At 41.7% G+C, this 27,047-nt stretch overlaps 1 protein-coding gene and 1 long non-coding RNA gene across 4 annotated transcripts in view; one reads left to right on the forward strand and one right to left on the reverse strand.

Moving 5' to 3' along the window:
• The window catches only part of oxr1a (oxidation resistance 1a), a 183,954-nt gene that overhangs the window by 88,750 nt on the left and 68,157 nt on the right, over window positions 1–27,047 (forward strand). The window contains exon 1 of one of the 3 annotated variants that reach the window (XM_085473460.1): window positions 17,323–17,681. The exons of the other annotated variants lie outside the window; for them this stretch is intronic. Coding sequence (XP_085329586.1) covers window positions 17,525–17,681 — 157 coding nt within the window. The 5' untranslated portion in view covers window positions 17,323–17,524. Of the gene's footprint in view, window positions 1–17,322; window positions 17,682–27,047 lie in introns of those variants that run through there. 3 annotated transcript variants of the gene reach the window in all.
• LOC146698365 (uncharacterized) lies at window positions 2,038–10,617 on the reverse strand. The gene is made up of 4 exons (XR_014922902.1): window positions 10,502–10,617; window positions 4,348–4,453; window positions 4,136–4,227; window positions 2,038–2,343 (listed from the first exon to the last, which is right to left on the reverse strand). It is a non-coding gene; the product is annotated as an uncharacterized LOC146698365 (long non-coding RNA).

Genomic DNA, 27,047 nt, shown 5'->3' on the forward strand with positions numbered 1-27,047 from the left:
GCTAAGTTATAAACTAGTTTTCTATTGATTATTGATGGGGAACAATCAGACTATCACAGCAGTCAGTCAGAGCCTGTTTCTGAATTCCCATCAGGATCCATCATGAATAATTTCCTTTTAAACAAGGTAAACTGTGTGAAATTATTCGAATGCTGCTGTGCACACCTCGGTGAGCACTAGCGGCTTGCAGGCAGAAGCAGAGGCCCGACTTTGCCAGCATAGCATTGTATCGAGGGGAGCTGACAGAGGAAATGCTAATTAACAAGGCGGGTGTGTACGTGGCGGCGTAACCTAACACCCCGAGAGCGGCGGACCCTGCCACCGCCACCTTCTGACTGATTATTCACCTGTTAGTTATTCATTGGATTCTCACTGGAGGGTCGAAGAGGAGGAGGAGTTGGTGTAGCGGTCAGAATATCATTAGCAGCTATTCACAAGATCGAAGGAAGTGTCGGGTTGAGCGTTGGAGCTGGTGTCCTGTTGCTCCTTTACTACTTGTGCTTGATTTTGTGTGTAAAGCCATCGCTACAGCAGTTGTCCTTGAAAATAGTACAGTTTTCCCCCAGTCCCCAGCAGCAGCAGCATAGTCACAGCATGATGTAGCAGGAGGAGCTAATCACTACAGCGGCTGACAGTTACAGCCAGCGCCACGAGTGCTATACTTGTGTCACTCTTGGTTTCTGTATTTGATGTAATTGTCTCAGGTGGCATTCAGTTTCATTTGCAAATTGAGTAATGGGGAACTCCCAAGATTGTGCAGTCCAAAATTCAAACTTGTAGTCTCAGACATGCAGTGGTAGACAGGAAAGCTGGCAGTGCGGCAAAGAGTCCAAATAGAGACAAGACAAAAGACAAAGCTCCTTAGGTAGAGTGGTTGCCCCGTGATCGGAAAGTCGGGGGTTCGAATCCATTGAAAGGCTACCGTAAGGTACTGTCTCTACACACTGCTCCCTGGACGCTGCATTTGGTGGATGGCGATCGCTTCACTGGGTGAATGGGTTAAATACAAAGGAATAATTTCCCTACAGGGACTAACAAATTATTATTATTGTTATGTGGAATGTTGGAAAGCTTGACTGACAAGAACAAGATGACAGAGAACAATGGGAACAAGGGACTATATGTGTTACTGGTGGGTGATTAACTGATTAAAACTGCGTAAAAAGTTAGCCGTTTTCCTTTGTCTTTTTGTCTTTGCTCTTACCAGCTACAGCCACTGCTGAGTCCACGAGGAATTCAAAATTCCATAATCCCCACTTGCCCCTGGGATGCATTGATACATGTTTTGTTGCTCCTGTTATGCTCCATAGTAGTGAAACATCTGGATCTAAAGTTTTTTTTTTTGACCAGTTCAATTTTCATTCCTGTTTTATTTATATAGTACAATCACAACAATAGTCCCCTGAAGTTGCTCTATATGTATGGGAAATACCCAACAATAATACAGATTAAAACCCCAACAATCAAATCAATGTGAGCAAGCACTTGGCAACAGTGGGAAAGAAAAACTCCCTTTTAACAGGAAGAAACCTCTGGCAGAGCCAGGCTCAGGGAGGGACAGCAATCTGCCACGGCCTGTTGGGGGTGAGGGGGAGGGAGACAGGATGAAAAAAGCGTCCATTACAACCAGAGAAGATACTAATACTTGGTATCAGGGCTGATCCAGAAACATTTTTATGGATCATTAGCCGCGAAGGAAGGCAATAAGAGTCTCATCCTTCCCACAATGCACTGTGCTGTGTTACAAACCTTTGCCTTCTGGTGTTGCTGCTCGCTGCCTTAATGACAGACATGAGAGCGCTTGAGAGTGAAAATGACTTTGAGAAAATCTGCAGAATTAGATTATCTGAGCTGCTTATGATACCAAAAACTAATATTTCTCCTCTGTTTTTGTCATCAGGAAAGATCAGAGTAAATATATTTTCATGACGCTGCTTCTTATCACCATGTAAAACCCAGCGTTTCTATGGTCACATCGTTTCCAACAGTCGAGAGGTGAACATCTTAGATGCAGGAGGATAACTTTTATTGTGTCAAATGATATGCCAGTATAGGTACTCCTTTTATTTACCCGCTTTAATATGTTCACCACCAGGGGGTAGCGTGTTTCCAGAAAGTTTTTAGTGCAGTCAGAAGTAAGTTTGCAGTTTATAGTCCATTTTTCTAAATACCTGGACTTCTACATTAGCAACAGTGCTTTCTTTGCATCCAGCGATTTTTCTTCTTCTTCACATGTTGTACTCAGATTGTCCCCTCTAAGCTTCCTCCTGGATCTCGATACTTCCAGGAGTAGCTGGTCAGCTGACCTAAAAGACCGACAGGGTGTGTAGGGATGAAGAAGCCCTACACACCAGAAGAGAGTCAAAGCAGGGCAAGATTGGGAAAGTATTAAAAAACAAACATAAGAATTTTAAAATAAACTCTAAAAGACACAGACAGCCAGTGCAGTGAGGCCAGCACAGGGATTATATGCTGTCTTGTATGAGTTCCTGTTAGCAGTCATGCAGCAGCATCTTGAACCAGCTGCAGATGTGAGATCAACGACTGACTGACTCCCACTGACTCTGCGTTTCTTCCGCTGGGTCTCACATTTTTTTTAATCCACACAGCTTTTATATTTGTGAAAAAAAAGATAAAAAGTGAGCATAGTTAGTGAGTACAGTGTGGTTCATGTGTCAGACATGTAATTTTTACTAAAAAGGTGCAATTTTGAGTCCCTGCTTTCAAATAATTGCCTAATGGCCACTTATTCCGTTTTAGGTGAGTAAGAGGTAACTTCAGACTCACTGTTTTTGACATGAAATGCAAATGGACATTAGGTATGATGTAAACTTCAGCTGTTTGTCATATATCTGTCTGATATACATTTCTGTAAAGATTAGGTTGATATAACCATTCTATTAGTTTGCTGTAGAACTCCAGACATAGTATTTGTGGTCTGGAAAGAGAGTTTGGCAACATTTGTTTTATTAGAATTGCATTTCATAAAGATGAGTCAAACTTTAAACCAGACAAATGGAAATATCCTGCTTACTCACTGCTGAGCTGTTATTACAGACCATGTATGATGCAGACTATAAGGGCAAAGGAGGACTCTTCTGCTATGAAATCCACCTTAAGTGTAAGTTGCCACTATGCTTTGCATCCCCTGAGTGAATAAGAACGACAGAGGGATTGGATGAACGTTTGTCAGAGAGAATAACCGTTAAAATGAGAAGGGAGAGAGGGAGAGTAAGAGCCATCGGTCACACTCTGGCAGCAGCACCCACAGCCATGCCAGGGTGCTTTTGCCAGCGGTGCTGCTTGTGTGCGCTGAGATAAGCTCAAGCCTTCCTGCCTTGGCAGTATAGGCCGGTCACGTAGAACCAGAAGGCAGCTTAGCCCCACTGCAAATCCAGTGAAGTGTCTTACTTTCACTTCCTCCCACACAGCCTCGTTCTCTGCCTTTTTCAGGGTTTCAAGCTTTCTCTCTCCTCAGCATCTCCCAACTCTTGTTTGACACTGCATGTTCACTATAGAGATCGGTGTTTATCTTCCTAGGAACCACTGAATTAGCAGAAACATGGAAGAGGTGGAAAGATGTGAGTCATGCAGATGTTTGGTGTGGAACTATAGCTGGCATATTCAGAGATTTCAGGTTTGAGACTGTTGGCTGGGTAAAAGAAGTCATTTAAATAAACAGGAGATGAATTCTTATTTTTTTTTAGCCATGTTCAATATGAAGATCTCCTAAAAGGCTAGCCATTTCACACCAAGTAGTGTAAAGCTAGATATACAGATGAAGACAAAATTCTACCACCTATGAAACTGAAAGTTTCTCTCAAAATTTTGTGCGCAGTCAGGGGTTAAAATGGGATTCAGCAGGTGGGGGAATCCTAAAATCAGTTGTAGTTGCTCAGCATGGTAGAGGATCACAACTCACAATAATTTAAATTAAGAGCTGGCAGTGATCAGCTGACCTGCGGCTCTTTGTGGATGTACACAACTGCAAACGAACCTGTTTATCCTGCACTAATATATGAATGTACATGAAAAATGTCACATGTACAGACCCAATATCTGATTTACAAACACGAGGACTTACATGTAAGCTTTACATATCCAGTTTATGGAATACCACTGAGAGAGTCCTTACCTTTAAATCTAACCTCTCTTCTTCCTCTCCTGTCCTGTCTTCCTTACTTTTCTCCATCTCTGAGTGAAGTTGGCTCTATGTCTTTTCTCCTCCTGTGAAATACAGCAACTGGACTTTAAGCTAGCAACACACTGTGTGACAAACTGCACACAAACAGTTTGTGTGTTTGCTGAGGTTTGTTAAGCTGATAGAAACGTTGCATTTGAAATTACCTGCCACATAAAAAGTATTGCTCCCTTTATGCTCACTCGTCTTGTTCTAGCGAGATGCTGAAGTATGCGACCGCAGCTTGTGGACACTTGCAATCATTCCTGTGCTCTGCCAAAAAGTAAAAACACCAGCCTACTTTAACTTCTGACTTTGGCACACGGTTTTGCATCTTTCATATCTTTTTGTGCGACGCAAACAGGATTGCCTCTTATCCTTTAATGCTCAGGCTCAAATTGGTTCGATGTTTGATGGCCTGCAGTGAAACCTAAAGTAACAACCCAGTTTTGAAAATGTAAGAAGTAGAAAGTACCGATATTTATTTAAAAATGTCAGGACTAAATGTAAAAAGTTGTCAGACAATAAATACTCAAGTAAAGTCCAGATACCTGAAATTTCTATTTAAGTACAGTAACAAGGTATTTGTACTTCATTATTTACCACCTCTGACAATAATAGACTTATTAAACAAAAAAAAAAAAAAAAAATGACCAAGATCAGTATTATTAGCTGGAAAAAAACTGAAAATTTCTTAACCATAGCACAAACCACTGCTGTGCAATGATGTGCTTTAACTCTGTAACACTCAAAGCTTGTAAAATCAAGTTAAAACTTATGATTTTCTTCCAATTTTACACCCAGTATTAAAACCTCAAGAGTTTGACCTGTCAGAAGCTACTAAAAACTAAAGAAGTTAGCTTAGACATGAGAAAAAGACTTGTGGATGCTCACAAAGTAGAAGGTGGATATATAAAGTTGTCACAGTTTTTCCAAATGTCAAGAACTGGAGTGAGATATATCATCAACAATTTAAAGAGAGCCACACAGTACAGAACAAGCCTGGCAGAAGTAGGAAGCCTTCAAAGACTGTAAAGCAAACTAGTGAGAGATGTGTCTGAAGACCCCAGAACAACTGCCAAGATATAAATACAAGTCAAGAGTCAATAAGAGTCGACAGTCTTGACTTGGCTGACTGTGAACCTGCAGACTGAAGTATGCTAAGGACAACCAGGAGAAAGACTATCCATACTAGAATTGTGTCCTTTGGTCAGATGAGACAAAACTAGAACTTTGGCCAGAGAGAGCTAATGTTAGAAGACAGAAGGGAGAGGAGTACCACCCAAAGAACACCCTCCCGACAGTGAAACAAGGAGGTGGCAGTATCTTGCTGCTTCAGTGCATCTGGAACTGGGAATTTCAATTTCAATTCCTTCAAGTTGGAAGGAATAATATGTGAAGATTTTGAAAGAAAACCTCAAGAAGTCAACAGCAAAACTGGATCCCTAAAACATGCGTTGCTCCTTGAGAAGAACTACCTCTAACTCTGACTTTAATACCACTGAAAATCTGTGGAATGAACTGAAGACTAAGAACAAGCCAGAAGACCGTCGAATCTGCAAGAGACTGAGAGATTAGCCAAAGAAGAATCGGCTGGGATTGCTCAGGAAACTACAACAAACGACTGCAGGCACAACTGACACAACAAGACATAATGTGGATTGCACAACACTGGACATTATATTTCTTTATTTCCAGTTAATACTTGTACAGCTGCTGTTATTGTGTATATATTTATTTATATTTCTTCATACATTCTTATATAGTTCTATATTGTGTATTTTGTTGCACAGTTATTTTATTTTCAACTTTAATTTATATATTTTATCTTATTCTTTCCCAGTTAAATTTACCCTTCATTCTAATTTGTGTTGTACAGTTATTTCATTTTTAACCTTAATTTATATTTTATTCCTTCCTAGTTAAACTTACCCTTTTTAATTTTTCATATTTATTTCCCATCTTATTCATAGCCTTTTCCTTTTTTTGTTTTCTTTAGGTCACGAGCAGTTGTCCAAGCATTTCACTACATATCGTACTGTGTATGACTGTGTACGTGACAAATAAAATTTGAATTTGAATTTTAATTTGAACTGACTATTAGCATCAGGTGGGGTAATAATTCTGTCCTCATCTGCATTGTCTTCAGAGAGATATGTTTTGATATACTATATTCAGTGTTAAAATAGAGTTTATTATCAAAGCCATTGTTAAAAGCAGAGCTCTGTGCAGGTAACTGAAAGTTTAATTCCTATTCACAGCTATGCAGCCATATGAACAAGGCACTACACACACACACACACAGCAGTCTTTGCATACACACTAGGGGTTAAGGCAGTTTGGGTAATATTGTACAAGAACTTTGACAGTTAATCCGGTGAAAGCAGCTGTGCCTACAGGGTAGCACAGTCTACACTGCATGTTGATAAGAAAAGGCTCACAACAGCATGCCCAAAGGGCTGCATTTATACTGAGCAGCACCAGAAGCAGTCAAATCACACTGTTCTTGCAAACCTTAATTGGGATATCTGATACTTGTGGATGGGCTTTTTTTCTGTCTGTAAACAACAAAGCAGTGATTAGTTTTATTCAGGTACTGCTTGTAATAGCACCTGCAGTGTTTTTAGTTTGATGTAGACGTATCACGATGTGCGTCCATGCACTTTGAGGCCGTGCACAAGAAGTGTTTACATGCATGTACATACCTGATTTGATATATCCGCACTGCAATATGAGAGAGGTGGACAGACACATGCACCTCAGACCTGCACAGACACCCAGGAGGCCTCAGGAACCATTTTTACAAAGGTTAATAGTATGCTTTAGTCATCCCCAGACAGCAAGGGAGCCGCTTTGATGTTAACTTGGTTTCAGGGAGGGAATGTCACCTCTGTTTTACCAGGTTTTGACTTTTTACTTGTGCTTATTATTCTCGGAGCGCTCTCCACGTTCTTATCCAGACCAGACTAGCTGCTCTGCGGATTTAATTACATCCCATTGGTGCCCTCTAAACTTCCTCTTTGTATCATGATTGCAAACAATAGGAGTTAAAAGGTGACCTGAATGCAAATGACATTTTCTGTATTGAAACGGTTGGTCCTATTGCAAAGCCAGACGAAGCAGCTCACAACCAAATTTATGCAGGCATTGAACATCTCTGGTTCCATCAATATTACACTAATTAGGCTGCATCCAGAGTGAATTAAGGTGAACATCCATTTAGCCAAACGCCATGTTTATAGAAGAGGAGGTATTGTTACACCTGTAGTTTAAAGAGGAGTTGCAGCTGCTGCTGCATGCAAATGCTATGAAACCTGTTTGCTGTGGACAGACTTGTGTATGCAGGACAGACATGCAACTAAGAGGATAAGAGGTTCACTTCTCCTTAGACTGTCTCAATGTTACACGGATCACAATGATGTTAGCCCTGTCGCAAATGGCCTTTAATATATTTGTCTGACATTTGTCATTCCTGAATGACGCGTGCACTCCCTAAATCAGTTCTGTGCACCTTTTATGCCCTTAGTTTTTCATAAGGAAATGATATGAGATTAACTTCAAACAGACCTTCACATTCCCCTGTTTCAAGGACACTTAATGTAGATTTGTATCCACAGCATAGTATGCTGTCATATGTATGACTCAACACTGTGTGGATCTAAATCGCTGCACTGAATCACATCTTGGCCAGCAGCAAAAGCCACAGAGATTTGTAGCCACCAAGGCCGTTGTTAGGTTTTTTTTTTTCCCCTTCTCCTTTTTTTCCCACTTTGACAGAAACAAAAACATTAATGTTTTCTTCTGGAGTGAAAGAAAGCAGTGCAAGGAAAAGAGGCTGAATTTACTGCAGCACCACTGTAAAAGATCTATGGGTCGGATTTATTGGCCTGCCGGTGTAATTACGTTGACCGGGGAGTCTCTCGGTGGCCCTCTTCTCGTTGGGCTCAATTTATAAATGCCACAGAGGCAGTAATCCCACTGTTTCCCCACTTAGTTTGGAAAGGGCTGTAGCCATCCTCTGGCTAGGATTGATTACATATAGCTCAAATGAAGAGTAAGCAGTTTTCCACTGTCGAACGCCAAGACCGGCCCCAGCTATTGATTCATTTTACAGCGGAGGGAAAATAAGATCTGCCACTTCGCATAACGGTTGATATTTGTTTCTCTTTGCTCATGAATTTATGGGCTCCCGTTGTTTAAGAACGGCTCTATTTCCCCAGTATCTAATGTACATACTAAAAACAGAAGAAACCCTGCTTATGCGACGGCAGGCGCTGTAAAGCATTATTACTCAGTGCCTTTAAGGAGTCGATAAATCTCACAGTTATGGATGATATTTATGGAAAAAGTAACTGAATTTACAGCAGCACTGGAATCGGATTCCTCGTACGAAACACTACAAGTTGTGTTAATGTAGATCCTTAATGATATACAACTGTTTGATCTGTGTCTTGCATTGTTCATTGCTAATCTTTTTCAGACATTTTCTAATTTTGATGCAGCTGAAAATGGTTATTATCATCATCATCATCAGTGATAATAATAATAATAATGATACAACTTTGCTGTCATCCCAATTGTTTTGTTTTTAGACATTATTCATGCAATAAGCACTCAGCAGAATAATGTTCATTGTTACTGCCCGACTCCACCTTTCCTACACTGAAATCAGATTTTGTGCTAACTTATTAGGGGATTTACGTGAAGTACAGTGGTAGTAAATCTGTTTGTACTCATTTTAAATTGGTATTGTTGAATTCTACTGCACTGTTTACGCTTTACTATCCAGTTTCATATATTGTCATAACTTTCCAATCAGCTCAAATGTCGTGTTTGATTGGAGGAATTCCAGGGTTACAATGTTATTATGGAAAAAACATATCAAATGGATAATGAATATTTGCTAATGTTTGGTGAAGTACAAGACGAGAAGTATTTTTTTTCCATATTTTTATGGCTGTGTTACTTCAGAGTGAGCAATCACTTTAATTTTTGTAGCATCCATTGTACTTGTGGCTTTTATCCCATCAGTGGATATAATGACAAGAGATGGGAAAATTTAGCTGAGCAATCAACGGCTAGAATCGCGACTCATCCACATCCACCTTGAGCTCTTCTTCCTGGCCTGATTAGAATGTCGAATACTTTATATTATAAATGCTTCTGGGGCCATGTTTGCCATGTACTGGTTTATTCAAGAGGAAGAATAGCTGGGGGACAGGATTTAGTCGGCCAGCATAGTGCGCTGCCTTTTCGCCACACGGGTCATTGCTCTGGACATTTGCTGGATGGCAGGGTTCTGGAAAACTGCCACAGAGACGTGAAGCAGCAGAAGTTACATACATCAAGTTTGAGCTCTACAAGTATTGGTACAGCAGGGGAAAACACACAGCCATCAAAGGACAAAGTCGTTATGAAAATGGGCTTTAAAATTGCTCTTCTTGGTTTTGATTCAGTTGAATTCCTATCGGTTATTTAGGAGAAGTGAGTTGTCTTTGGTTTCGCTACTGACTTATCTGAAATCTATTTTTGCCTTTGCAATTTATTTTACTTTGTAATGCATTTTGTAACTACCCCAAAATATGATTGAATGATGAAGACAAAACAATAAAACCACAGTGGATGCTTAGTCAATGCTGAATGCCTCAGTGCTTAGGTGCAATATCGGTCTTTAGACACAACAAAGCAGTGTAAAGTAAAATAAAGTAAAATTTACCCAGAGCTATGTGTTGCAAAGCTGTGATATTATATGTCCAAGCAAACAAATGGAGCATAGACACAGCTGGTCAGCTCAGGTCTCACGTAAAGAAATGACCTTTTCTCACAGTGTTGCCCTACAGAGGTCCGGCTCCAGCTCACGCATCTTTAGCCACGGTTCACCAACAGCATTCTTTATGTTGGTGTTTGTCACAGCTAGACTTTTACAAAAAAAGTCAATGGTCTCTTCAAAAAAGGGAAATAGTTACCCCTCTTGTTTAAAAGTTCCTCTCTTGGTGGTCACCGTGCTACTTTCTAAGGGATTTTTTTACTTTACAGCTGTAGCTGTTTACAGTGCCACGCACTACACATTTTGTAGGAAGCATGACGTTTGTGCCACTGGGCTACATCCATTTATCAGAGAAATGTGTGATTTGTGCAAAAAATACACGTCAAATTCTAGATCCACAGTCTGGTTGTTGTAAGCTAAAGTTGCTAGGGAAAAAGCTAGCATAGCTTTGTTCAAAGAAATCAACCAACGTTTTCTAAAGCTAAGTAAAATGGTTCATTCTGCTCATTTAAGCAGGACATCAGTTAAAAAGATCTTTAAGGAGAGTAACTTACCTTTTAAAAGATCTCAGCAGTCTTTAGACTAAGCTAAGCTAACACATCCCAGCTTTAGCGCCATCTAGGTCGACCTTTTAGCTCTGAGCGAGAAATCGAATTAATTTATTTTACAAAACGTTCCAAAACATTTCCAACTCAATTTATTTCTCATTTCATTTTTACCCCTGCAGTTTTTATTCTCACACTCAACCTCTTTGTGTGTCTTTAAAAGGCTATTCAACTTTACTCTTTAAATGAAAGAAAATCACTTATCAAAGTCAGATTATCATCACCTTTTTCAGTGACAGTAAGAAAAGCCTTTCAGACGATTTTTGATTAGTTCTGTAGGATATTTATTTTTAAAAGATTAACAGATTTATATCTACATGAAATTAACATTCACTTAGCAACATCATAAGCTGCGTATCGATAGACTGACACCATATTTAACTTAAATGTGTTTCATTAACTGAGCCGGAGTGATTCATTAACGAGTTCCTCCCTGCACAGTTAATTACGTCGTCACTGGGTCCTAATTCACTCATGTAACTACTGTGGACTCATCCAAAAGGTTGCATCCATTTAACCACGGTAACATCTCGCACCTCGAGTGATGCAATATGCCCCCGGCTCGTAACTTCCCCAACAAATTATCCATGTACTGCATCTCCTGGTGGGGAGAGATTCATTATCCAATTTAGCGTACTCGTGGAACAAGTGATATCAGGTGATAGATGAAAAGAGCCTGGGATGACGACAGTTTTACAGCAGACAGAGAGAGCGCGCAGAGGCTTTTAGCATCTTTGTCGGATTTAAGATGTCCATTTGGCTCTTAATTCCCCCCACACCGCCCCCCATCCCACAGCCCTTTGCTGTATCTCGTCACAGAGTCTAATGCCCGTCCAGGGTGAAGAGGCTTATGTAGAGGATTCTTTGTGCTTTTGTGCTTTGGCTGAAAGCTGAATGATTCATGTTAGGCTAATGATGAAATTTATGACTGCGTCTGCGTTTAAAAGAAAGCAATTAACTCCTGAAGAGTTCAGCTTGGATAATAAAGTGGACGCAGACATAACAGAGCATTTGTTTTGTTTATGTGCCTCGGTGTTGTAGCACCGCTTTTCTGCCTCCCTGTCAGGTTTATTGTGGACTCAACCTTCAGTGCAAGGCTGGGCTTTATTATTTTAATAAATTGCCTTGTATGAAGAGAGCAGTGGTGCATGTCTGATGCATGTCCCTTCCCTTCCTTCCTCGCCCCCTCCTTCTTTCTCATCCACTATCATCCTGCTTCTCCCTTTCGTCTTCCCTCGTTCTCTCTGCGCCTGTAATTAAGCATCTTCTGGTGGCTGTCAGGTAATTATAAGCAGAATTTTGCCAGGCAGTAAAATGAAAAGCATCCACACAGATGGAAGAGAGAGGCAAGCGGTTGGTGCTTCGCACCGAGCCAGCAGTCATCATTCGCCGGGGGCCCACCCAGCCTCTTGTGGCGGCTTCAGACAGGGCGAACGCCCACAGAGGATAGATGACCAAGAGTAGAGGGGGTGGAAGTGGCGGAGAAAGATAGCCCGCTCTGAAGGCACCGCCCATCGATCACCACTAGCCACCTTGTAGAACTGTCCGAAGAGAGAAAAAAGGCAATAACAGGGGGGTGAATTGATGTGGCGGCAGGTCAGTGTCAGGCTGGGTGCTACAACAACAACCTTAACCATCACCTCCTTGTTTCCTGTCTTTGCTAAAGGCATTAAGCTAAAACACAGAGGCTTATTTCAGCACTCTGACATCATGTATCAACCTGACTGTGGAGCCTTTATTCATCCAGTCTCATTTATTCCTGTATCTGTTTCTCTCTGTGTACATAAGACTCTTAGAGGCAACTAAAGATCCACTTTTTGGATGATATATTTGGATCCCGTGGTCACAAATCCGCATTATAGTGAGGAGAAACCGTTAGCTAAGGTCTGCTGAATGAGTTCAATATAAAACCAAATGTATAAAAGAGCACAACTGACTGTGACAAGCAGCTTATCTTCTAAAATAGAACACCTCTTTTAAAGGTTCAGTTTTTCCTCATGGCAGCAGTGTTGTAGTTTATGTGTTGTGTCAAAGTTTAGCTTTAACCTTGAAGCATGACATTGACCTTGCCTTTTTGATATAAGCTGGCATGAGATTTGAGATTGGTTATCTCTACTCCAACTCGCAAGGCTGTAGCCCAGCGGAGAGCTTGATGATTTGCTATTTGATGGCCAGTTTAAAAAAAAAAAGAACTCCAAACACTGACTGAAAGTAATCATTGAACTACTTACATGTGATCCCTTCTCATTTTGGTCATTGTCTTTGCTAATAAGAAGGCACACATCTAATCTTTACACTAAGCTGGGCTGTTGGTCTCTTGGCTTCAGCTCGACAAACTTGAGTGTGGTGTCGATCCGGTCAGTTTGGTCAGAGAAGAATTTACATATTCTAATAAAAACATGTACAGACTTAGAGCTTCTTGAATGAAAGGAGAAACGTCTTCAAGGAAACTTCAAGAAGTTGCGTTTCCTTGAAGATGTCACCCTGCACGACATGTGTTAAAGTTTCCTACAATAACCTAGATGACTGAGAACCTTTACGGACATGTACAGACACGGTGTTTACAGCTCTGTCACAGTCTGCAGTGTCGCACTCCAGCATCCAAACCACACCCCAGCACCACAAACATAATCCTTCTATTTCTGCACTTAAAAACAGCGCTGCTGCACATTCATGGAAAGAACCTGATCAGTGGTCTGCTTGTGGCTTATTTAACAAGTCACAAATACACAACAGTGATACAAGAGGATAAAGCAGCATTCGCTTAAGTGAGGTCCTGGCTTGTGTCCAGTCCTCAATGCATGAGCTTGAAGTGTGCTTTCTCTATGCTATCCACCCCACAATCATCATGTCTGGTTTCAAAACACCATGATGCCAATGCACAAAATCCTCAGCTCGGGACTTCAAAGCAGGTCTTCACAAATCAGTGAATGACGTCACTCAGGCTGTGCGCATCTCTCCTATGCAGTCTGTGGTTAAATGCATGGTTACTCATTGCTGCTTGCATCCCACTGATAAGAGTTTGAGACATGATTTATCAATGCTGGATTATGACTCATGGGCCAAATAGCCTCGCACAAATGTTTGTATAGTCCCATGTAAGCAGCAAGATGGAAGGTGCTCCGCAGCGTTCGTGCAGAATCAAGGCAAACATTTGACTGACAGCAGTCAGACTTATATAATCACTGCTCTGAGTAATTAAAAGGCGCATTTCTCCAGATGATCCAGTGACTCAGCCTGGCATTGTTCTGGCTTTAACAGGCACCACACAACATTCGATTCATGTTTCCCTCTCATGAATATTTGGCTCCTGCTGTCAATGTGAAAAACATGTTCATCTGTTGTAGTACTGACAAGCTTTTGAGAGGCAAAGCTTTACTTCCCTAGTGAAACAGCCCGAGAGAAAGCGGCATTTTCTGACAAGAGCTGTTAAACACCTGTGATTGCTGCCATTGTCTGTATGCCTCCGCTTGATTCCTCCTGGCAGCAAACCGTCTTTATTGGTCGTCATCTTGTAAGAGCTGCGGGATAATAGAGCATAACGCTCATGAAACACAGGACAATTTGTGCTGTACATTCTGTGCGTACACTCCAGCTCTGTTAGATGCTTCTGGAAATGCCACGTGAGATGCGTTCACTACAAGCAACCAGTGCCGTACACGGAAAGGCTCGGTTGTGTTTGCCAGCAGGTGCATTTGTGTCACACGAGTGAACTCTGCGCTGTGTTTTTCTAGTGATTTCCACCGCAAACGAAAAAAAAAAAAAAAGTCTGGAAGAAAGGACAGACTATGTGAGAAATGGGCATACGGTAAGCGTGTGCACATGCTAACACAGGCTTTACAGTGCATGCACATGCTCAGCGTGTTGCTTCAGCTCAGACTGCTTATGCAACATTACTTGTGACTTCTGTTCATTGATAACAGGGAAAGTGGCAGCAGCTCCCCGGTGGCCTGCGTGTTTCTTCGTAATGAAAACGTCCCTGTTCTCAGGATTAGGTGCCAACCAACCTGGCTCTGAATGGGAAACTGCTGAGATTAACACCCAGATGATGACAAAGGCTCACGCACAGGACCCTCTCAGGGCCTTTGTTGACAGCAGCTGACATCAACTGGGGTTTTTTTTAATGCAGGTACTTGAACAGCAAGATTTCTCCATTAAACAAAATGGTTCTCAAATACTGCTCTGATCCAGATAGAAATTAATAAGAAAGGTTATGATATAGCTTTTGCGTGCCTTGTAAACACGCAACCAAATTAGAACGTGTCCCTTTAGGATATTGTAAATATACCTAATATAATGGTCTGTAAGTCCACAGAAACGGGATAATTTGCAAAAATTCAGAAGGACATAACAGCGTAATAAATGTCAGTTAGCTAATTTGCTCCAGGGTCTCTTTAATCACCTCTAAAATACACGAAATACACACATCAAACATGCAGGCTTAAGGAGAACAAAGTAACTCATATAATTTCCATGCAATGATGCTCATAGTCGGATGAGCACAGAGGGAATTCTTTCATTTTTCCCTCTTTGGTCACATTTACGGCTTAATTAGAGAGTGGAGGAGTTCTCTGAGAAAATAGGTCTTTAAAACTAGATTGGGTGTTATTGTTTGGCGTGCACGACTGCTCGGTATATCTCTAATCCTATGGGGTTACAGCGCAGAGAGGATGGCTCCCTCTGAGTATGTTATGGATGATTTGATGACCGCTCTGGGCAGCTGTACAGCAACACAGTACATCACGCAGCTACGAGGCCCCGCAGTGGGGTGGGGTTTGTTGGGGTGGCGCTGGGCCAGTGTAAAGACATTGCTCAAGTGCCAAGTGTACCAGCAGGGCGCTACACAAGGTCAGAGAGGAAAAAAGTGGGACAGGTGCTTATGATTCAAAGTCAAATATAAAAATATATGCTGTCGAAGTTGTTTGTGTGCTATATTCTTTTCATTTGTGAAGTAAAAAAAACACTAGTTTGAACAGTCCCCCTGCTTCAGGCTCACATATGTTTAGACTGGATCTGTCACAAAACACCTCTTCTCCCGCGTGACTGCAGGGCAGCTGAAACGCAGCGCGATAAGGTGCCGATCATTTGTAATAGCTGATTAAGTGGTTAATTAAAGAAAATTTCGAGCATTCAGGCTTTCCGGCTTATAAGCGTGTCTCTGATTGATTTTTCTTGTAAATTAAACATCCTAGGAACAGGAATTGGGGGCATTTAGGGGACATTTTTCAGCTTTATTACAGACTAAATGAGTAATTGTCCAGTCATTAAATCAAGTGACATATTAATAGACAGTGAAAGCAGGCATTTAGTTGCAGCCCTGCTTGTTTGAACAGAACCACAAAGGCAGATGATGTCAAAGATGATGAGGAAAAAGTCATTTTTTTCTCAAAATAAAAAAAAAAGTAAAATCTCATATATTCAAAACTGCATTCGTTCTGATGCACTATTGTAATACCCATGCTACCTAAGGCAACCAGCAGATGGAGCACTTTCAGTATTGAAAATGGCTGGCACTCTCAAACCTCACTGCTTCAATGCACTCAGATATAACAGATGCTTTAACCTCAGCTGGCCTTGCACACATACTGGGAATGAGACACGGGTGCTTTTCCTGTCTGATTATCCTTGCAAAGAAAAGTTCTCCCCCCTCCCCATCTTTAACGTTTCTCATGTGAATGTGTTGCTGGATCATTACAGGGCCTGTCTTTACACTCTTTACTTACCAGAGCAGCTCTGCCCCCCTGGGATAAATAATGAATCACAGGCTCTCCAGCTCACAACCTGAGGCTGCTTCCCAATCATCACACCCTGTTCCGGTCTGCCGGCTTTTCACTTTTCCATGTTCATTTGCGCACAGCAAATGCCATCTCTGCCTATCCATCAGTGGACGAGCAGACGCGTATATGTCGCAGCTCTCAGAGTTCTCACTTTGGATCCTTGAGTCACTTACAGTATGGGCACGGAGGTGTACTTTGCCTCCGGATGTGAGAGTCTCAATTTATTAGAATGTTATTAAGGTGGGAGTCAGATGGATGTCAGTCTCCAGGGTGCTATAAAGCCCCACACTTGATGGCAATCAAATCTCCTAGCAACGATGTGGAAATCGGTGTGGGCTGTGCTGAGCTTCATTTTTTTCCCCTTTTTATTTTTTTATTTGTAAAGATTTTTTTCAAGTTCAGGTTTCATGAATGACTTTTTAAAAGTCTGCGTTCAATCAGCACTGAATCTGTAACTTGTGATTCATTGCAAATGAACTTCAGCATTAAAAAAATATTTGCAAACCTAAAGAATGTAACCTGAAGTAACAATATGTGAACCCTGCCTGTAAAGTAAAAGCTGCATTCAAATGCTTATCTGTGGATAAAATTGTATTTTAAGCTTTGTTTGACCAAAATCCTTAGCCATACATTCATCTATGAGCATGTAATGTGTGGTTTATAACACAGTGTAGCTGCAAACATAACACATTTAAATACTTATGTGTTTATCTTCTTGCATCTTCAAGCTTACAAACCTATTAATCATTACTCTGGATAAAAAAACAACTTAAAGTGCTACCATGTTATACACAGTTTGTAAGCAATAGGAACACAATACTACAACTAATTCAGACTTTCCTAAAGCAAAGTAAAGCGGTTAGCTATGTTATTGAGGAGGCTACATCAAATATAGGAACCTTCTGTGGAATGCAGTTAGTGTAAATGTGGGCCAATAGGGCAGTAGGCTGCACTGGAAGACAGCCTGTTGCGTTCGAGTCCACTAGGGGCAAAAACAGTGCGCACCCGTTGACGTGTTTCAAATAGTTCCTGTTTTGGAATGTGTGGAGTAGTTGAGGTTCGTTCACACTACGAGTTTGAGTGTCGCTGCTTTGTCAGCATTGTTTTTCTTTTTGCGCGATGAGAGCGGCTATTTAAACACTTTTGAAAACTCTTTTTGTTAGCTAAGCTAGCTAGGTTCTGCAGCCGTACAGTAATGGACTACATATTTTCTGTCACGGGCAGCGGCGCGAGAGTTGTCAGGGATGCAATCTCTCAGAGACTGTGGCCCGGACCCGTGCAGGACTCGGTCCACCTAGAGCAGCACAACACTGGGACGACACATGACAGAAGTACCGTCTACTCCAGGACAGGTCAGTCTCACAACAGCTGTGCTCGCTGAGAGTTTTGCTGTGTACGCTCTCAACTTTACAGAGCGAAACAAGCCTGCAGCGCACGCCTCGGAGAGTGCTTCCAAACTCCCTTTGAAAGTCATCGAGTTTAACGTATACTCGTGGATTTTCTCCTTCCCTTACCCAACACTACACGTGTTAAGGTTTTGCAATAAAGAGAAACTCCCACATTTAGCTTCCGCAACGTTTAACTAGTAAAATCTGACGCGTTGCTATATATTTTCAACTTTTATTTTCGAGTTTTGCCAGCCATTTCCGCAGCGATCTATCGCAGCTTTCAGTGCAGTCAAAAGTTACGCGTATTAAATGAAACTGAGCGTTTCCACAAAGGTTCAAACACGGATTGACACGTTGCGTAACGACTGCACTTTTTAAGTTCCCAACTGTCAAGCACTTGTTGCTGCCAGCAGAGCCCCGTCAGCTGACCCAGTCACTTTTAATGGGCTCATTAAACTCGCAACATTGGTCGTGTTGTCCTTGGCAGGGCCTCAAAAACATTACACAAAACAGTACACTTTAACCCAGCTAACGTTGTATGGTCAGCTGGGTTAAAGAGCCATACTGCAGATTTATAAAGAACAGTTTTTGCAGTACTTTACATTGTGCAATATGCTAAAAAAAAAAGAAGAAAGAAAGAAAGAAAAGGGAAAACAAGCTTAAGCTTCATGAGCTTTCATTGTGCAATTGTGGCTCATGCACACATGATTTATGAAAAAAAAGAAAACCTCCCAGAGTGTCCAGTCACAGGGCTGTATGCTTCCAGTTGCATCCCTACAGCTGAGCTCATGTTAATTAATAAGGGATCGGCTAGGTACATGTCCTCTGTGGTTGCATTCTCCCTGTCCACATTGTTATGAGGATGCAGTGCATGTAACAAGTGAAGCATTTCAAATATTTCAGATCAGCAGGCAGTGCATGCTTTAAAGCATCCAGTCAGTGAGTGAACAAGTATGTCCTCAAGGCGTTTCACATCGGGGGAGTATCTCCATGTTAATGAAGATTGGATTTTTTTTCCCCTTCTCCCCTCCTCTTTCTGCTTCGCATCTCACACTTAATTTGTGATGAGACCCATCAGTGCCTCCTCTGACTTTGAATCAAAAGCGCAGAAATGTAGTGCCATTGAAGTGAAAAGCAGAAACGGCTCGGAGCTCTTGTCCCTCCTTCCGCCCAGATATCACACGGAAGGCTGTGCGCTGTTACTTAGAATTAATTGGTCGCTGTGAAAACCAGGAAAGTTGCAGTGTGAGGGCACGCTTCGTTTTTAAATGTACAGGAGGTTTGACGCTCGTGCAGAGTCATCAGGCTCCAGAACTCAGTGGTGGGCAGGTTAATTGTTCGATCTAATTAGGACAAAGATTAATCAGATGCATGCTCTGCTGCTCTTGAAACGCCACGGATGGCATTCGGGTTCATTAGTAGTCCCCGTGCCTCTCTCCCTGTCTCTCTGGACAGCGGGGGTTGTTTGGGAGAGCAGGCTGCTGCCGCCCCACTAAGACTGAGACTAACTTGACATGGAGTCAGGTTGTGGAAGTGTGCAGACGATGTTAGAGACGGGTAACTCTACAGTAGAACTTCTACAGGAACTGTGGGTGGGCAGTGTGCTACATTACAGCTCAATAATGGCCCAGTTGGTGCACAACTGGGCCAGTTTACCCTAACCCCTGAGTAACAGACAGCAACCTCACCTATCTGTGCTCCAGCTGCTGTGTGAGGAATGAAACGGCCCTCTGTGAACCTCTATTTCTGGAGCAGAGGCCTCTCTGTGTTAAGATACACGCAGCTACTCATATTTCATATTTAGTTTAATAATAATGGATTGGATTTATATAGCGCTTTTCAAGGCACCCAAAGCGCTTTACAATGCCACTATTCTTTCACTCTCACATTCACACACTGGTGGAGGCAAGCTACAGTTGTAGCCACAGCTGCCCTGGGGCAGACTGACAGAAGCGAGGCTGCCATATCGCGCCATCGGCCCCCAACACCAGTAGGCGGTAGGGTAAAGTGTCTTGCCCAAGGACACAACGACCAGGACAGAGAGCCCAGGGATCGAACCGGCGACCTTCCGGTTACAGATACGCTTCCCAACCCCCTGAGCCACGGTTAATGATCAAACCTGGTTTGCCAAAGAAAGTCAAAGGCCTTTCCACATTCTCAACCATAATAGCCAAGTCAAACAAGTCAAAGTCAGATCTGTGAATGAAGTCACACTTGAGTTGGTGATGTTCCTGTACTTCCAGTTCCAGGTGCCAAGAGGGGTAATTTCCTCAGGTAGAGTCTGCAGAAATGCACGCTTACTGAAAGCATTCATAAAGGGCTCGAAATGTCAGATTGTCTAGGAGAGAGTCCTCATGCACTTTACGATGTGTCAGTAGGACAGCCTTGAGACCTTAGTGGGTATTTGTCTCTAAGAGCAGATCCAAAGAGGCTAGAATAAGCCTTGAACTGAGACAAGCGTTCTAAGCTGCTTCTGTATACAACCAGGGGCGTGTGTGATTAGTTAATGACATGATAAAGCAATGCCACCCTAACTCATAAACACTAGAAAGGCTAATCAGTTAACCTAATTATTCAGATTTTATTGATATACAGTACTAGGGCTGCTCAATTAATCGAATTTTAATCACGATTACGATCTGGGCTTTCAACGATCATTAAAAATGACTGAGCCGATTATTAGCCCCTCCCTCATTTATCCGCGACACCTTAAAGGCCGTCTGTGAAAATATTGGCGGGCATAAACCGGTCCGTGGCGCAAAAAAGGTTGGAGACCGCTGATTAAGAGGACCCGAGGGAAGCTCGGAAAGCTAAGCAGAAGTTATTTGGAGAGGAGAGTGACTGCTGTTGGTTGAAAAGAGAGTTTAAAAAAAAAAAAAACTTCAGTGGTGTTGCACACCATTTTATATTATTTTTTTAAAGTTATTGTTAACCCTTTAAAGCCGGTCAGAGCAGCACGCTCCGTTTTGCGTAACTATTTTTAAATCCCTGTAGAACCTGAACCGTGTAAGCTAGCGCAATAATTTGTTTTGCATATGAAACCGGAGGAGTTGTACTTACATCTGATGCCATCAGCTTGTCCTAGGTCACGGTTTCGTTCCACATATAGCTTTGCAAAAATTGCATAAAAAGCGCTTGCAGGAACAAAAACATAATATTCCAGAAACACGCTTTGCCGTTCCTATCAGCTGTTCGTAACACTTCCCACAGTGAAATGATGCACATGCTGTTTTCTTTGCAAATTTGCATCATAGGATTGTTTTTTGTTTTTCCTGCAGTATATAAAAATTGCTGTATCTCCAAAATAAAACTATGAAGACACTCAAAATAAATTTCCTGTGGTGGGAAACTATTTTTTTGCAACTTTATTGTATTTAAAGTTTTGAGGGATAAACCTCTTAAATTTCTCCAAGTAGAAATATATGTAAACAAAACCAAAGCGATTTTCAATTTTTTTTGTAGTTTATTGCACTTTTTTGCAATTTATGTAATTACTATGGACTTAATGCATACATATTATTAAAATATGGGCTATAACAGTTGTATTGATGTATAGCAACTTGAAATGCTCCCACAAATGGCACTACAGCATGTAAAAAAAATAATAATATAAGCTCTGGTGGACTTGGTTCTATGGTAGGTCTTAAAGGGTTAAATAAATATCGTCAAATAATCGTGATTATCATTTTTGCCATAATCGAGCAGCCCTATACAGTACAATGCAAGATAACTGTTGGTTGCGAGATGTTACACAGCAAACCGTCGCCATCAGGAGCATCTCTCTGTCTCTCTGTAACAAAGTTGTAAAGAAGTAAGCTGGTAAGTGAAGCTTAAGCTAAGATATCAGAGTCAGAGTAAACTTTCACATATTTACTCGGCTGGGGCAATGTGTAACCACTTTCTGCACAGGCACGTGGACTTTAACCTTTAAGGAACAAAGCAAACTAGTGCAGCATAATGTTTGTTTGCAACGTTATTGCACGCACACTTCTACACACCATGTTTAAATTTGTTTGTTGAATTGCGCTCAGTGTTGACTGTGTTTTCTGACTGCCATCAATGCTAGAAAATCGTTTATATATAACATATCTTACATTTTTGAAGAAAATACTATGGGATGGTATAGTATGTGTAATATTAGTGTCATCCCAGGTACTTTTTGTGGTGTATGCTTTGTACTTTTACTGCCTTTAAATAAGAAATTAAAAAGAACCACACTGCATTAGTTTGTTTACAACACGATGTGTGTCATTGATGTTGTATAGCCAGGTTCTTGCCAGTACACTGCGCTAGAGGGAATTTAAAAGTAAACTACTTTCAGAGTTCTCACGCTAGGAAGCCTTCACACGCCCTCCCACTTCACAGTGCAACAGCCTGAAAACCTTGAACTGTGTTTTGGAGCCTGAGATGACGAGGGAGGTCGGCAGAACTGGGAGGTTTTCCGTCATGAGGAACAAAGAATAAACAATCAGAAGTGTAGCTTTGGTTGCTACACTTGAACCTTTTCAAGACATGTCCCTTTCTGACATAATAAGATGCACTGAGATGAAAAAGACATGCAAAAGCAGTGTAAACACAAAGAAGTGCCACACCTGCAGACGTTGGGTCACATGCTACAGCTCAGCTTGCTGTTTCAGATCGAGTCCACCAGCGATCCTGTTCAGCTGTAATCGGCGGCATGTGACACTTTCTGGATGTTTTGAGAGTTTGCACTGGTTAAAGTGATACACTTGTGTGTATGCTTACAATGTACTTTCCCTTCTGTGGTTTGTCTATGTGTAAGTCTACAAACGAAAAAGGAAAGGAAGTTCAGAGAAGTTGTTCTTCTGTTTTCGTAGACAGATGGGTAAGATAATTATGGCTGAAGACTAATTTGGATCAGATCCCTGAAACTGAGATCTTTTCTGCAATATATGGTTCCAGATTTCTATTTTAAATAACGAAGTCTCAATTTAATAGGTGCCTGTGAACCGATAAAACAAAAACTGATGCATCATGATGATGCATGTAAAAAGGCAACAATTTAGCCCATAAAATCATAGTTTTCCTGCTTTTTAGGTTTGTTTATTTTCTTGCAAGCCCTTAACCTATAAGGTAGCTTCTGCTGCAGAGTGCATTGTTTGTTGGGAACTGGAACACGTACATGCAGCACTGCTGGTAATTCAAACTTGAGCTCGTCTCTGGCTCTGCTGTCACACCGAAGTGGCCACATAAACAGATTGTGCGCCCAGACTGTATATTAATAGCAGATGATTCATCTGTGCCACGGTCCAAGAGCAGGTTTGTCCTCACGACTTTGAACTCTTCAAAGCATCTCCAGGTTCTTTCACTCCCCCCTGGGGTTTTCACTTATTTGTCAGTGTTCACGTTCACCCTTAGGCTGACACCGACTCCACTGCAGTTATCAGGATGATTCAGAAAGTGCAATCTGCTCTCAGTGCTGTAATGACTGATTTTAATCACCTTCATTTCCAAAAACAGTCCTTGAGCAGTTTGTATTAGCAGGTCACTCGCCCTGCATGCTATTATGTGGCACTCCTGGGAATTTTGATGGCTCTGTCAGGGGAACCTTAGTGGCAGGAGTTCCCGAGGGATCGGCCGACCGTGGCACCGAACACCTGCTCTGCACTTGTGTCTAGGGTTTAAACTAATGACCTGTTTCCTGACCCTTAAAGAGTTCTTCGCCCATGCACGTTGCACTGCATTTCAGAGTGTAATGACCACTGTCTTTCACCAAAAGAATGACAGAATAATGTCAAATAAAAACCTGCAAAATGAGATCAGTTTACGAATAAATACATATCCAGATGAAAGGTAGAGACACTGGTGAGCACTGATGAGAGAAGAGAGCTGACTGGGCCAGTTGATCTTTTTAACAATGTGCTGAAAGGCCTGAAAGGTTTGAAATGAGATGTCAGCATGCTGAATAACATTATGTGCTGTATTCCTCGGATGGGGTCTTGAGGTTTCAAGACAGCAGATGTTTGAAAGAGGCCAGATGAAGAGCACAAATGCAGAGTACACTGAGGCTTAAGGGGAGGTAATTACAACCTGTTCTGCGTGACTCAACTGCTTCTTCTGCATCTTCATCACTCCGGCTGAAAAGAGCACCCAGCCTGAGTAAACATGCAAGGAAGTAATTTCTCTACTTACTGAAAACATCACAAAAACAAAACCGGAGGCTGTTAAAGAGCAGTGATGAGCAGAGTGATGTCGGCTGGAGTTTTCATCTTTTCAAAGTCTCATTTCACTTTAGCATTTGCAGACTTTCTATGTGTAGTTTGTCTGAAGCTGCCAGGCTTTGTTTTTGGTGCCTGTTCGTGGTTCATCGCAGTCTTCCCAACACTTTCCCCATCTGTAATAAGCCAAGCAGTGGGGAGTCTGTGCAAAGAGCTGTTTGATCTACTGTACAGATGACGCTGTCATTCCCCCCGCTGCATAGTGGGGAACACCTGGTGATGTCACTCCTCATGGTGGAAAAAATGATCTTTACCGAGCTTTAAATTGTATTTACTTTAGAGTGGCATTTATACATGCTGGTTAGTAAAGCATGCGTGTACCAGCCCCTAGATCAGGGTTCTACTTTAAATAATTGAGTAATCATGTTGCCTGCTAATGCACACAGATAATTCATTTTGAAGATTATCCTAAGCTTCATTAAGATTGCTTGGCTTTTTCAAAAACCTGGTAAAACTGGTCTAAATGTAGTCTGACATGCTTGTTGTGAGAACAGTTAGTGCCTTTCTCTATTGTCCCAGTCAGCTGCTCTTCCTCTGTCCTCTGGGCTCAGAGCAGAAGCAGGATTTTATTAATGTCCGCTGTACCTAAACTGTTAAAGTCAAGCATTAGGCTAAATTCTGTTTATGCAGATATTTGGTTTCGATCCAGATAGAACTGGAATACAGGGAAAAAGCTGAAGAGCTAAATAATATGGGCCAGGCATTAAAGCTGAAATGTTTCACTCATTAATTAAAGAACATAACAAGATTAAAAGGGCTTTGAAACACAATTTTAGCTGCAGCTGTGCTGTGTTTTTTTTACCAAACAGTCCAATGGAAATATTTGCAGATTCAGTAAGTGCACTGATCAGTGTGCTCTTTATGGCTTAAATCACTATCTGTAAATGTTTAACAAAGCACTCTGACTGTTTGGTTTTTTACCCATGGTTTGAAATGATCACATACAGTTTGAGGAAAAGAGAAACTAGGGAAGAAAAAAAAAACCTAGCTATCCTCCTTCTTTACCTCCTCTTCCATCGAGGGTTTCAACATTATAAAGGATAATCATTTGTGCATGAAATAGTTTGTGCTTTGTCTCATCCCTCCTGTGTGATAGTTAGTCATGCAGACAGATTTAAAGAGACGGTGTCTTAATTTTTCCCCAGTGATCTCAGCAGACTTGTCTGGCTTAATGGAAAGTGAGCTGTCTGTGTTGGTGGTGCTGTCTCTGTTACTGGTTGGCCATTACAGACTGTGGTTAAATAGGAGGAGCACTTTACATTACTCACTTAGCTGACTACCTTTATTTAACCGAGTGTTGGAGGATGTTAGATTATTAACTGAGGTATAGCTAACATTACTTCAACCTAAAACTTCTCATCCAGGATTCAAACACTCCTGTGTCACACTTTATATTGTAAGCTAAAGAATGCAGAGAAACCCCAACAATCAGACGACCTCCTGTGAGCAAGCATCTGGCAGCAGCGGGAAGGAAAAACTCCCTTTCAACAGGAATAAACTTCCAGCAGAACCTGGCTCAGGGAGAGGCGGCCATCTGCAGCGACTGGCTGGGAGTGAGACAAAACAAAAAGACACACTGTGGAAGAGAGCCAGAGATTAATAATAACTAATAATTAAATGCAAAGTGGTGTATAAACACATAGCGAGTGAAAAGAGGTGAGTGGAGAAGAAACGCTGTGCATCATAAGAAGCCCCCAGGACCCTGGGCCTATTGCAGTGTCTCACTGTAAGCGTTATCTAAAAGAAGAGCTTTAAGCCTAATCTTAAAAGTAGAGAGGATGTCTGTCTCCTGAATCCAAACTGGAAGCTGGTTCCACAGAAGAGGGGCCTGAACGCTGAAGACTTTGCCTCCCAATTTGCTTTTAAATACTCAGGAACCACAAGCAAGCCCGCAGTCTGAGAGCGAAGTGCTCTATTGGAGTGATACGGTACTATAAGCACTTTAAAATAAGATGGGCCCGATTATTCAAGACCTCGAATGTGAGGGGAAGGAGTTTAAATTTGATTCTGGATTTAACAGAGAGCCAATGAAGAGAAGCCAGTGTGCTCTCTCTTTCTTGTCCCTGTCATTACTCTCACTGCAGCATTTTGGATCAACTGAAGGCTTTTTAAGGAGCTTTTAGGACAACTAGTGCCCATTTCAGTGGACGATAACATTCATTTTCTTAGTCAAAAACACTTCTATATAAATATTCCAATACCACAATACCAAATGTACAGTAAATATCCCTGAAAAACAAGAAGTCGACGTATAAAGTAATCCCTTTCAGAGAGGTATATGTTGGTAACCATTAGATTACAGGCAGTGATACTTTAAGCTGGGCAGACACTGTGCGATTTTTTTCAGTCGCGTTATTCAGCTCCTGCTCGAACTGCACGATTGACTCGCAGGGGTTCGTAGGTCACGATGCAGGGTCTCACACTATATGGTCCGATGCTCTGATGCGACCTGAGTGCTCACACTGTGCGTCTATCAAATGAAGGTTATAACAGAAAATCTGTTCCTCTCTGTCTTTCACTCACACACGCACACCACCACCATCAACTTTGCTAAATTGCTAATGAAAAACATTGATCAGGCAGCTGTGATTGAACAGCAGTGTAGATCCAACTATTTTCACGGTTGTTGTGGTCGTGATAATTTTGTGATGCCACATCAAAAAGGCTGAGATGAGCTTGCCAAAGTTCTACAAGTTGTGCCTCCATCGCTTGTGTCCAGATCACACGCTGCACTGCTGTGCTGCTCCGTCTTTTCACTTTCATTTCTGTGTTTGCGCGTGTGCAGTGTGAGAGGCTGCGGTGACACCCTCACGATGGCCGGCGGGATTTCAAACAGGTTTGATTTTCTTACGACCAAACGATTGATGATCAGCAGATGGTCGTGACGTGTTAATCGCTTCTCGTTACCCCACGTATACTACACGATGCACGACACACGATGAAGGCGAAACTCAGACCGATCAACAAAACGGTCGCACGACTGAAAAATCGGCTCAAAATGAGCCAAAAATCACACAGTGTATGCCCAGCATTAGAGGAGCCATTCCCAAACCAGACTATTCCTGTTTAAATGTACTTATTGTAAATAACT

The sequence above is a fragment of the Copadichromis virginalis genome, linkage group LG11, assembly GCF_057382275.1.
Source record: "Copadichromis virginalis isolate Kocher_CV1m ecotype Utaka linkage group LG11, C_Virginalis_male_GT1.1, whole genome shotgun sequence".
Classification (NCBI taxonomy): Eukaryota; Metazoa; Chordata; class Actinopteri; order Cichliformes; family Cichlidae; genus Copadichromis; species Copadichromis virginalis.